Genomic DNA, 13,757 nt, shown 5'->3' with positions numbered 1-13,757 from the left:
GGGGGGGGCTGTACCAAAAAAATAAAATCATGAAGAAAAGAGTCAATGACACTATGTAAGGCCAAAATCCACATTGCAAACGAGTTCTTTACCCCGCTCTACACTCAGGTTTGCATTACATGATTTAGATCTTTAGCGTATCCAACAAAATCCAAACATGTTGGGATAAGTTGAAACCTCTTTGAAACACATGCAACTTGATGATCGTCAATTAGTTCATTCACCTTTCTTCTGTTGACCCAATAAATCATTTGAGAAGAGACCTCGCCAAGTGTTCTCGTGCAGTTGCCAATGCTTGACTTATAGTCTGCAGAAAACCACAAAGGACGTGTAGTGAAAAAATGAGTTGATTGGACGAGCTGGTAGTTAGTGAAGCAATTATTCCATCAGTTTGAAGGACAAAAACATCAGGAAAGAGAGCAATATTACCTGCTCTGACAAAGGTGCCCCAGAATCCACGCTATTGCTTGCCACTTTTCCAGCAATAACATTTCCATCCGTTTCAAGAACAATTCTACAAAGATAAGAAAGTGAAATGGAGGATCTTCATAAGATTGTAAGTTAATCAGAAGTAGTTTCAAATTCTCTATCAGCTTGGTTCACTATAACTGAAATTGAGAGCAAGATTGAATATTCGCGTTCTTTTCCATATCTTTTCTCAAGGTCAAACACTCTAATATGTACAACACACGGTATGTCAAAAGGGGTATGAATTCCTAATACTGTGGAAGCTTGGGATGGATGAAGAGATGGACATTGATGGTGTGTTTAGTATGGAGGAAAACATTTTCTGCAAATATTAGCTATGTTGATAGAAGAAGCAGCCATGTGGATTATTTCCAATGTTAAGAGTTGGATAACTTTTTTATAATTGTATGCTTCTCATGCATAGATTTTTCAACCCTTTAAAAATGGACAGAGTTAAAAGGAAATGCCATCTTACTTCCCTACACACTATAGCAATAATAACTACAAAGGAATGTAAGTTTCCTGAGTGAGAAACCAAAGGTAGAATTATTACCAAAGATCTAAAAGTTTTGGTTAAATAAACCGTCAGAGGAAGAAGATGGATTTTCTTTTTGCACGTAAGAAGGTGAGGGTCTATTGAAAACCTCTCTACCTCACAAGCTAGGGGTAAAGATTGTGTATACTCTTAACTCCCCAAACCTCACTTGTGGGATCCCACCAGGTATTTTGTTGTTTTCCAATTTTCCCATATTTGGTTCATCAAAATAACTATGGAAAAACATTTTTCTAGGAAAACAAGTTCCATCAAAAATCCGTCAAATGACTTCCCTAATGCAAGAGGGAACAAAGTGTCATAAGTGACATTCCAAGCTCATCGTCTCCTCCCCACCTTCCAAACCCCCACCATCCACCCACTCCCACAACACTCCACCATAATATTTTCCTATGTTGCATATTCAAAGTATTTTCCTAAATTGCATGAAAATGCTCTTGAGACCAATCTTTTAGTTTACTCATCGAACACCAGAAAGTTTAAAAAAAACACTTATTTCCGATAAATTATTTTCTATGGAAAACGTTGGTTTGGCATATTAACACACGTAGAGTCTAAAGTAACAGTTAAGCAAAACTACTCGACTAAAACCAATGAACGTACACCATCAAAGAAAAAAGCCACTCAACCCAACTCCCTAGAGGCAACGTGTCATAAAAATGAAGTCACTAACACAGAAAACGTGTAGCTAATAGAGTGACTGTCCAAAACAACGTGTGTCATGTACTACCATCTATATATGACTCAAAATGTTAACAGTCAAGCTGATGAGAGCTCTTTATAGCTAAGTTACTCGGACTCTTCACTTTCGGTGCCGCACCCGTGTCGACACGACGTGGGTGTGGGTGTGGGATCCGTACTCGAAATGGTCAACTGATTTTGGGTACTTTGACCAAAATTGACTGGGAAAGTCCAAACAATTTAAGAAATTCTATAATCAAAATAAAAGCTAAGGTGAAATTGAAGAAAAATGGAATACCTTGTATATAGAAATTTCTACGTTATTGCTTTTCTTTTTATCTCCTTTCAGGATTTTCTTCTTCAAAAATATTTTCTCCTTAAATTTTCCACATAATATCTTAAAATTTATGTTTTATAACTCTACTTTAGATATTTAAATTATTTTTCGCCGAATCCCCGCACCCGTATCCATCCCTAGATCCATATCCCCGAATCTTTAAGTTGAGACAGTGAAGGATCCGACCTCTAGATCCGTACCCGTATCGGACACCCGCACCCGAGTCCGAGCAACTTAGCACAAAAGTACCTATAATCAAAAAATAGAAGTAGATATTTTGGACATAGCGCTTAAGAAGTGTCCTATGATTCATTTGAACAGAAGTCTTGTCTTAATCAGTCTCCATAAAGAGAAAATGTCTTGTTAACTTCATAATTACCTTTTATTTCACCCAATTTGTCGCAAATTAAATCCAAATATCAATTTTAATATGGTTCAGCAAGTTTGATAAGCTTTTGAAACTACAATTCTCTATAACTACAAAGAAGAAATAACAGTTTCTGACATGCAGTATTTGCACAAACATCGAGTAAAAGTTGCAGCAAAACAGTACGAGAAAGCAGGATTAAACGAGGATTTTATAATTCAGAATTAAAAAATAAATAAAATAATCATGGTACGACTCTCTTACCCGCCATCAACAATTTCATCAAGACACAAAAGAATAAGGTCCAAATTTTCAAGAGCCTCCTTCTTTTCTACATTGACCCTAAAACAAAAGGCATGTGCAGAAAGATGAATACATGAAGACGAAAATATCAAGGGATGCATATTGAAAAGGAAAAGACTGCTTTTGTAGACAACCTAAGAAGAATACCAACAGCATCAAAGAATCCTTGGAGCACACTGGCAAGGATTATTTCGTTTTCATTGTCACTCCCAGTAACAAAGAAATGAAGATCTTGGGCAAACTTGTAGACAACAATATAATTATCAAACATTGTTATCTCAGCTGCAGAAAAAGTAAGCGATGTCAGATAGATGAAAGTTGGCTTTCCGATCACAAAGTTAGAGCTTCAGCAGCAAACAATTTACAAAAAAAATATATGTAGCAGAACTGCCTAAGCACAACGGCATCCTTTCATGACTCCAATTTAGTCACTGGCATAAAACAATTCCCAAGATATAACGAGTAATCATATGACCTGCAGACAATCAATTTCAAGAAGACATGCAAGCAAACAGCACAAACCAAGTCTTTTAAGATTATTATTATCAATCCACCCACAATAACCAAAGTTCCTCTTTGATAAATTAGCAAACCTTCTAATAGCTTGTCTTTGTTTTTGGCTCTTGATTTAAGACAATACCACCAAAGTTTCATAATAAAATTTTATGTCTGCAAAGACTGGTAAGGTATACTGCATAAGATGGTATCACAACCAACTTTAATGAAGAATGGAACCTCACCAACTGGGCGGATGAGTTTTGCTTCCTTTGCATGTCGGAAGGGAGACATTTAGAAAGAGCACAACTAAATATAAATAAATAAATGAACGGTTAAAGAGAGATCATACCTTCTGCCCTAGCATTAGTCTTTTGAGTCTTGGCAAACACAGCCTTCTCAAAAGCTTCCTTTGCAGCATTTGTTGGCCAATCATCTGAGTAGTAGTTGACAGCAACACGCTTTCCTTCAGAATCTAGAAGCAGAATGTTCTTAATTGCAGGGCAGGACTCCTGCAAAAATGTTTTGAAAGAAATTACACCAGGATCTGTCTACACACAACATACCCAATGTATTCCCACCTAGTGGGGTCTGGGGAGGGTAGAGTGTACGCAGACCATACCACTACCTCAAGAGAAGTAGAGAGGCTGTTTCCGATAGACCCCAGCTTAGGACCAATAACAGTATAACAAATACAAAAAGTAAGCGGATACAAACGAGTATGGTACAGAAAACAAACTATCAGTATAACAAACACAAAAGATAAGTGCATAATAAACTAGTACGGGATGCAAAAAAGCCAACACCACTAACCCCAAAAACTACAGCCCCAACACTACGAACCAGAAACTCCAGACCCAAAGGAGCACTCCCCTATTACTACCGCCGCGCTCCCACCCCCTAACCCTCTACCCTAATCCGCGTCCTCCACACCTTCCTATCAAGGGTCATGTCCTCTGTAAGCTGTAATTGCTTTATATCATGCCTAATCACCTCCCTCCAATATTTCTTCGGTCTACCTCTAGCCCGCCTAAAACCATCCATAGCCAGAGTCTCACATCCATGTATGACCAAAAAAAGGATGAATTTCTTTTCCTGCTTTATAGGGAAATAGGTTAAAAAAACCATATATCGCCACATTTGAGATACATGGAAGTCATTCATGAATTACTCATGGTTCTATCTATCAACAGTTCACGTTTAACCATAGTCTCAAAATTCCAAGATACACCCGCTGTTAAAAATTCTCCTTTTAGTTTTCTGTTAAAGCACAAGTGTAGCATAAATCATATTCCAAACCAAACACAACTGCAACATAAAAGAAACTGGCTGGCCTTTCTCACGGCCTACACAGCTATATATGTCGACCATCAACTACATTCACTCAGATTACGTCCAACTAATGTACAAAACAAAAAGATTCAAACAGCTTAAACCAGAAGTTTGCTCAGTGGCCCTTTCCCTTCATTCTCTTGATACAAAACCCTCACTAAATAATATCTTCGCCTCCGTTATAAAGTACCACACTCCCTTCTTCTTAAGCAAGAATTCCATTCTAAAGAGATGAACCCAGCATCCCATTTGAAGAAACATTAAACTAAGATTAAACCCAAATCTGCCTTAAATTGTGTGGATTGCTGTCCGCCTTAAAGCATTCCAAAAAATATTTAACTGATAACTGGTGCTGTATAGAGTGAAAGTAATCCTTCCTCTTCTTTTATTAATTTTTTCTTCCCATTATTGGGAGAGTTTATACTATGATAGATCTGATCTACGTTGCTCGAACTCTTCAAAAATATCAAAATGGCGCGTGTCAGATACTCCAAAAATAGTGCATTCTTGGAGAATCCGTCACGGGTGCAGCAACATAGGATCTGATTCATATAACCTCACATTTTTACCTCCATGTAACAAACTTAACAAAAACATGTACAATCAAAGAGATCAGGCACAAAAAAGAACACACTAGGCTAGCTCTTCCAATTCAACTAAAACAAAAAAACCCAAAATACAAAAAAAAAAAAAAAAATTTGACCACCGAAGAATTGAACCAACAATACAAGATCAGCGATAAAAAAGAATGAGCAAAAAATATATCTACAAAACAAAAAATAAAAGCAAAGAGTTTAGTTTTAGTTGAGAATTATGAAAAGGGGTAAAGGGGAAGAAGGAGAGCTGACCATTGTGAGTGAAAAATTGGGGGATCGCCGGATGTACGGACACACCAAAAATGCACGCCGTAGAGAAAGGAGGAGCTAAACCTGTTTGCTGGGGCGTCAACTTCTTTATTTTCCTTTTTATATAATTTTTTCGTCTCAAAATAATTTACATATTTTATTTATTGAGAATTAATTTCATTTAGATATTTAATTTGTGTATTTTATGGGGCATAATACATATTAGAAGACACACATAGTACATAAATTACCACGTACAATGACATACAAGAAGCATGTGTTACTTATTTAGTTTTATATGAATTTAAATGTTTAATTATTTACTCCCAAAGTTGAAAACATAATATTAATTCAGATTAAATTAAAGTATAATATTTATTACACCGTGGTCTTTTTTATAAGTGGGGACTGGAATTCATAATCTAATTTAGAGGTGAATAATGCTAAACTCAATTTTTTATTTATTATTATTATTATTATTTGCTTGTGGAGTTTCAATTTTTGCTACGCGGTACAACTTGTGAAAGTTGCTTTTGAAGTTTCTAGCCAGAGAAATTGTTCAAACGCCTACCGCATTAAATAACTAGATTTTTTAAAATCTTGTGATACTTTGAGATTATTCATATCTTTACTGTTCATATTTTGTATTTATTTTTTATTATAGCGAAATCCCAGCATTAGATCGGTTAGATTATATAATAAAATACTTTGAATAAAGGTTCAAATTTATCTTTTTGAAGTTATGGTTTAAAATTATAGTAGTAAGTTTTTATTTGGATCATTGTTCTGTCAGATCAAGGACAAGTATTGGGCTAGTTACAAATTATCGGGTCAGCTTAAAGATATTTCGTATGGTAGAGGTATGTTTTTTTTTTGTAACTCCGCGTTAACTTATGACGATTACGAAAAAAATTAGAGAAAAATGTGCAGCTAATTTCAATTTCTTTAAAGAAAACTAACTTGAGAAATAAAGACTAACACTCAAATAATAAATTTAAGGGGGGAAAAAAGGAGTACTTCGCAACTACATGAGATATCCTAATTTTATCTTTTGGGGTCACTGATATCTTCGCGTTAGCAAACTGTCTCGTATTTGATTTTAGAAAAAATTGGTCCCAGGGACTCAACTCGAGTGGTAAGGTTGAGGCCGGCCTCGAGGGACTTGTGGCTTGGATCACAACAGGTTCGAGTCATGCATGAGACAAACTAAGTCTGATATTTAAGTAAAAAAATAAAAAAGTTAAGAAATGGATATCAAAGCAGAAACCCATTAAACAATACTAGTTGAAATAATGAATGAAGCAAAGAACTCATCAATGCAATACCAATTGTCACAGTAGCATCACTCTTTATAGATGGCAGAGGGGATTGCAAGTTCTTTTACATCACTTTCCTGCAATATCTTTACAGTTATAATAGTTATCATTTTCAAACCTCCGGCTCGGTTTTCCCTACCAGATATTCCACTTGTATAGTCTCAAAATCAGCAAAGATTACATCAAAACTGACAAATGAATGAAGGGAAATAACTATCTATCTATTAGAGCAGCTGCCACTGTTGTTTGCTGCAGACTGTATCACTCTGGTGCACAGTTTTCTGTTGTTTGGATCCTTGAAAGAATTCTCAACCCAAATGCAGACTAATCACATATCTTGACACAACATAGCATTTGGCATCAAATAATCATATCCAAATCTAGCAGTGCTATCTGCAAAACAACAACAAAAAGCTAAAATTTTAGAACAACCTCGAAAAGGATGGAAAGAACTGATCTACTTGAGCAGCTTTCAGAAAGACAAATTATTGGAATTAATGATACGTGTTGTTAACAGCCAAATCAATGTCATAATTGGCCGGGCTGTTAGTTATCAATCAGGTTTTCGAACGAAATGCATGGCATGCAGTTGGCATACAAGCTAGATGGGAAACGTAACACCACGTGACAGTCATAAATGGGGAATTTGTCGATAATCATTCAGGATGGCCTTCATTACAGGCCTTAATGATCATTTTGAGCTGTATAATTCACAGGACAGCAATTGCAGGAAGGTAGTGTGTTAAATTGAATGGAATCTATCTCTCAACGGATTTAATTTTTGGATGGAAAGAGTCAAGTGCTTTGCATATGACACATTTTTTTTAGCCTTATGAGGATCCAGGGTGTGTTTTCATTCAAGAACGATTTTTGGAGAATAAAGATCATCAATTGACTCCAAAATCTATTGGCTACTTCTAACATGCATACAAATTGTCAATACATATATAAAGAGGTAATGGGTAGATCTTGTAGTTAAATGATGAATCTTATCGCCTCTAGAAATAATTTATAGATAAAAACAGACTTTGAACCCTCAAAACATCTGGAAAAATTATGTTTAAGCCATGTGGCTTCTTGGTGACATAAAATTTACATTGTTAAGGGACGTTAACATTTTTGCAGATCATTTTTATATTCTGGTGCTATATGCATGGTTAAAAAAAACTAGAACAAAGAGTACAGGACCTTACAAATTATGTACCAACAGTGCAATTGGGTGAAAAAATGATGTAAACCACTGCTGGAGTTAAGGGGTTGGACATAACGGAGAAGTCAGGGATCTGTTATTGAGAATCACGTTTAAAAGGATCATCGTGAGAGAGAACAGTGCAATAGGAAACTGGATAGATTCTGGAAAGACCGGAGTAAATGAAAGAACGGCAAACGTAGATATCACCGTAGCACTTTGGACCAATATGGAGCTCTGACAAGATGGGGACACAGTACAAACCTGAAATATTCCACTTCAAGCCGCCAGTCTCCCATCTAAGGCTAAGTGAATTGGAAATGCACTAGAAAGGTAACAGTTTCTACTGGGAAAAAGGCTTTTACTACGAAGGATCTCTACTTAATGAATAATCAAGTGTATCGAGAAAGAAATCTGTAGCAGGTTCATCTCAAAACAACTGAAAACCAGATAATTAAGGCAGTAGGGTAGCCTCAGAAGGTATAAAGAGTACAACATTAAATACTTTGTTTCAACTAAAGCTCCATAAGACATGGAAAATTTGAGTCCGCTTTCGATTTCAAGCTACAATTGTTGTTAAAAAGAAAAGTGTGAGGAGTGAAGCAAAACCAATAACTTCCATCTTGAAAATGAGAAATGTGCACTGGTGAAGAAGGTGCATATCTTATTTTTGATAACCATAATGCCTGGGACAGCTTTCACGCACCTCAACTAATTCCACGAGATACCTGCCACCTGCCACCGGCAAATAGTACCAGGTAGCTCTATCCACCAATTAGGACAGATGGGAAGAAAATTACCTAATGCTTTTTTGTCTAGAGGGATTTGAACCTGAGACCCCAGGGTTCTCAGCCCACTTCATTGAGCACTAAGGCACACCCTTGGGTAGGTGAAGGTGCATATTTACTAAAAATGTTATATTTGCAGTAGATGATAAAGATAGAAAGCTTTGAACTAGCATTACCTGGACACTCTAGCTTCTCAGCGTCAAGCGAGGAGATTTTGATTATGTCTATTGGTGCTTTCATTAGTTAAGTGCCAGGACAAAAGTAATAGGAGTACTAAACTACTTTAGATCTCTCACTACTAGCAATATTTCTAACTCCAGCCACTAAAACAATATATGATCTCATCTTCAGAGAGACTAAGAGGTTACCTGAACTAGATGTTCATCTCGAAAGCGGCTTTTGAAGAAGAGCTGTCAAATAAACTTCCCCATTCTTCACACCACTAGCATCATTCTTATTTTCTACCGCCCATTTCACCTTCCTGTAGTTCAATTTCCAGATCAAGGGTTGAAAAACCTTGTCAAGATCAGCTTTTTTACTAAAGAAATGGTCCAACCAGAGGTACCCACCACCTCTCAACACTCTATCAATATCAAAAAGCAAGAACTCCATCATGGTCACTGGAATCCACCTATTCACAGCATGACCACATCTCACAAGATCCAGCACCCCATCAAACACAGGCAGCCTCTGCTGCAAAGGCACATGTAAAGGCACCAATCCCCTAAGTGCCACAGTCTCACTATAAGGAGCACCAAGATTCATTGTTGTAGTCACAACAGTCACATTATGCAGCTTCATTTGTGCTGCAAAAGTGCCTGTACCACCACCAATATCAAGTGCTAGCCTAATGACACTTTTTGAGGACTTAGACAGCTGGATAAATTGTGGAATTGGGAGATCCAGACCTGATTTATAATCCAAGAATCTTGATTGCTCGACTTTCATATCAAATCCCATGTTGGGATTAGACTGAGACAAACAAGAAAAGCTCTTGCAAGTGTAACTGTTCCACAACAAGGACTTTTCAGGTAGTGTAGAAAATGGGGTTTTAGGAAGTGAATTTGGGATACTAGAAGGGGTTCTTGAAAAGCATCTCCTCCTTGGAAGAGGGTGACACCCCCTAAGTATCAGAGACTCAGCTACTGAAGAATCTGAGGGACAAAGACTAAAGGGTGTATAGTTCATGTACTGATAAAGCAAATCAGGATTGTCTTTACAAGAAGAAGCAATAGGTGACAGATGAGTGTAGAGAAGGAGGTCAGAAGGGATGCTAACTGTAGATTTCTTGGCAGATGGAGGAGCTGGAGGGTGTAGGCGCGTGAGGTGGTTAATGGTGGCGCGTATTGTCTGAAGTTGATGAAGAAGGTGGTCGGGTACAGGTGGAGCTGCAGGGGGCTTGGATTGGATATTGGAAGAGAGGTGATACAAAGAAAGAATGTTGGTAGCCACCATAGCTACCAATAGAAGCAAGTTTAGACCCATAGTGAACCCCATTTTTTGGCAAGATTTTCTTGGTTACTGATACACTTTAAAGAGTGTAAAAAGATGAAGAAAAGCATAAAGTTTTGTGCTTTATATTACTACTCCGACTATTACTACCGACTCAAAGAGTTAGATCTATGTGAACAAAGACATCTTTTGATGTCTGAATTTCAGGATGATAAGTAGTTTCTTTAGTTACTAACAAATAGAGTATGTGAATGTGAATGTTTTGTTGGATCTGAAATGTGAGTGGGCAGTTGCTACGTGGACTTGCATTTGTGTTTACTTCTGCATTTGTGGACAGTCAATGTGTTTACTTGCATTTGACATGCCTCGTTGCTAGTTTATTTTTACTCGTTATATTTCATTTTTTAGATTAAATTATATGAATTTTAATTAATATTTAAAATATACGTACTATTTATCATACGGTATGAGAAAAAGTATAATATATAACATTTTAATATTACTTTTATTAAATAATAAATGAATCTGATTGGATTGAAAATAAAGGGAAGAGTAATAGTTTACTTTTTAATGTGTTTTGGTGAATCTTAGATGTGTTGTGTTATTATAAAATAATCAAGTGGAGTTTTGGAAGCACGTGAACATGGGATTCTTTTGATTTCTAATCCAATACTTTGTTAAGCATGATTTGGTTTCAAACTGATAAAATATGAATAATAGTCACTAAATTATACAGACTGGTAGTTTAAACAATATTTAATTGGAGATAATTGTTCATATGAAACGATTTGGTTAACTTAAAGAGCAAGACAAATAACTTTTTATAGGGAATTAATTACATAAAATATAAATAATAAGTAGATGTTATAAAATAAGAGTAGTCTTCAAATGTGTGCAATATGATGAGTGTTGCTTATGTCTATTTATATGTTACATATGAATATTGAGAATGGACATGCGTATGAATAAATATATTTGTAATTATATAACTTTTCTATAAAAAAAAAAAAAAAAAACTATGAAATCAATTTTTTTATGCTTTTCTCATAAATTAATATTTTGTTCAATGATAAATTTAACTAACCAAGTTCAATTTGAGTTTTAATTCGGTAGCATTTGATTTCAATTATCAATTTAACCTATTAAAACAAATTCACCCATTCAAAAGACATATTTAAATAAATAACAGCCACCATAATAACATACCACTTTAATTTCATACGTAAAAATTTGGAATCAAATTATATTTCAAACTTCACATATAATCTATAACTTGGAAAGAAAATTTCAGTACTATAATTGTAAACCTAAATAAACCAAGTAGACATTTACTATAAAAATTACGAAAAAATTTATGGTGGGAGAGGCACAAATATGACTTGACGTAAGAGGGTAATTATTTTATAAGAAGAAAAAAAGATGTGGGCCCCACTCCCATTGCCTCTGTCGCTCTTTTTTCTTCCCTCTCTCCAATGTCAGTTCTATTTTCGTTTTTTACAGTTTTAATATTTCTATTTATTTTGTGGATCACTTTTTGTTCATAAATTTCTCCTTTTACTCAATTGCATTATATTCAATCATATATTTATTTTCTCTCGGTTATTTTATCTTCAGTCATACATTTTTCTTCTTTGTGTCATGTTAATACATATATATTTCTGATTATTAGCCAGTTATTTATGTTTGAATTTTTTATTTGTCAAATTAAAATTTCTCATATTAATAAAATTTAATAGACCACTCTACCAGGGGCGGATCTACGTTGGGGTGTGGGGGGAACCCCCTCAACTAAAAAATTACCTTATGTATATAAGGTCAAAGTTGAAGTATAAGGATATAAAGTTTTTAATGAACCCCCTTAATAAAATAGAAAGGCGTAACTCAGTGGCCTAGGGGGGTCGTTTTGGGACCCACGCTGCGGGTTCGAATCCCGTTTGTTGCATCTTTTTTGATAATTCTTTAACAACTTTTTTCACTCCTCACTCCTTTTATTATTTAATGTCCAATTACGCTTTGATTGTTTCATTGTTGACAACTGGGCCTGAATACTAGAAATATGTGTATTTATTATATATTTATTTAAAAATTATTTATTTATTATTTTTCAAGTATTTGGGTATTTCACCTTTTTCTTTTTCGATACTCTCAATACTAGTTTAAAGTTATAGCTAGAATTATATAATTTTCAAATTAATTCTCAACCCCTTTCCTACCCCCAAATAAATAAATAAAAAATACTATGCATATTTCTTTTTATACGTTATGTGTCGCGTTTGTTCAAAATAACTTCATATATTTGACTAATTTTACATAATATACAAAATTTTTGCTTTGTCAACGTTTACAGATTATTTTATCGAATTACATAGCTCGTTCTTTTAAAATATATTTTAAAATTGTTGTTCAGTATTTTTTATTAAGTATGAAATATATATTATAATATAAATAATTCAATGCTTACACTTTTCAAGAACCTTTTTGGTGTGTGAGGGTATTAATTTGAAAGAAAGAAAATTTAAATAAAACAAAACTATAAAGTGAAAGAAATAAAAAACATTATTTTTTATGAAGGTTCGCAAGGTAAAATTTGAAAGTAATGTTAAACGAACATGATAAGGCAAGTTACAATTTAGCGGGTGTACACTTTATTTTTATAATGTACTTTTTATATATGCTTACTTCTTTATATGTCGGACCCCCTGAACAAAAAATTTAAATCCGTCACTGCCCTCTGCTTTAACGAAATACAGGCAAAATCTATATATATTCAAATCTCTTCACACTCTAGTTGTAAAATTAACTGAATTGATGGTGTTGTAATAAAATATAATAAGTTGAATTTTGACTTTTTCTCAATACGAAGTCATTAATTTATTTTTTTGATTTATTATTTGGTACAATATCCATTTTTTTTTTTGTATATTCATATTTAGTGTCGTGGTACTTTATGCACTATGTTTTTAAAATGAAAGAAAATAAAAGGATTGTCATTTTAACGCATATTTATTCTTACAAAATAACTTAACGGTTAAAATTTTATATTTGTATTTTTATTCCTATCCTTATTCATTGAGAATGACTTTAATGAATTGATCATCAAAATACTAATTATAGAACGTTATTAATTCTTTCAATTTGTCTTGTCATGCTATTTAATATGCACTTCACCGTGAAATAAAAAATCTATATATATTCATTTTATTTAAAATTTTAATCTTATGTTCTCAATTTTTAAAAATTTAGTAAAATCACCAAAGTTGACTAATTTTTTCTAAAACATACATTAAATATGGGGATAATAATTACAAAAATAGTTGAACTTTGACCGAATTTTCAGTTGAGCGCACTGAACTTTGTGAGAGTCCTATTACTCTCTAAACTTTTTAAAGTGGATTTAATTTTTCCGAAACTCTATATCCAATTTTGGCGGCTGGTGGATTTCATTTTACACGTGTACTAGCGAGTGTATTATTTACACGTGTCCAAGTGAGCAAATATATGTAATTAAAATACAAAAAAAATATGTAGGGAGTAATAGACCACCGCAAAAGTTCAATATGCTCAACTGAAAATCCAATTAAAGTTCAGATATTTTGTGAGTATTATCCCTTAAATATGCTTTAAAAGAGTA

General features: G+C 34.3%; 2 protein-coding genes across 2 annotated transcripts; both read right to left on the bottom strand.

The window, feature by feature from the left end:
* Window positions 1–30: 30 nt before the first annotated feature.
* LOC107859140 (coatomer subunit zeta-2) lies at window positions 31–5,574 on the bottom strand. The gene is made up of 6 exons (XM_016704048.2): window positions 5,385–5,574; window positions 3,557–3,716; window positions 2,844–2,991; window positions 2,671–2,748; window positions 430–514; window positions 31–307 (listed from the first exon to the last, which is right to left on the bottom strand). The coding sequence occupies exons 1-6, from the start codon at window positions 5,385–5,387 to the stop codon at window positions 248–250; spliced, it is 534 nt and encodes a 177-aa protein (XP_016559534.1). The 5' UTR covers window positions 5,388–5,574; the 3' UTR covers window positions 31–247.
* Window positions 5,575–6,698: 1,124 nt separating this feature from the next.
* On the bottom strand, window positions 6,699–10,452 carry LOC107859139 (probable methyltransferase At1g29790). The gene is made up of 2 exons (XM_016704047.2): window positions 9,043–10,452; window positions 6,699–7,090 (listed from the first exon to the last, which is right to left on the bottom strand). The coding sequence occupies exon 1, from the start codon at window positions 10,169–10,171 to the stop codon at window positions 9,056–9,058; it is 1,116 nt and encodes a 371-aa protein (XP_016559533.1). The 5' UTR covers window positions 10,172–10,452; the 3' UTR covers window positions 6,699–7,090; window positions 9,043–9,055.
* Window positions 10,453–13,757: the final 3,305 nt, after the last annotated feature.

Source organism: Capsicum annuum, chromosome 2, assembly GCF_002878395.1.
Source record: "Capsicum annuum cultivar UCD-10X-F1 chromosome 2, UCD10Xv1.1, whole genome shotgun sequence".
In the NCBI taxonomy this organism is placed as follows: Eukaryota; Viridiplantae; Streptophyta; class Magnoliopsida; order Solanales; family Solanaceae; genus Capsicum; species Capsicum annuum.
Note: the sequence above shows the minus strand (reverse complement) of the source record. Positions and strands in the feature narration are given on the sequence as shown.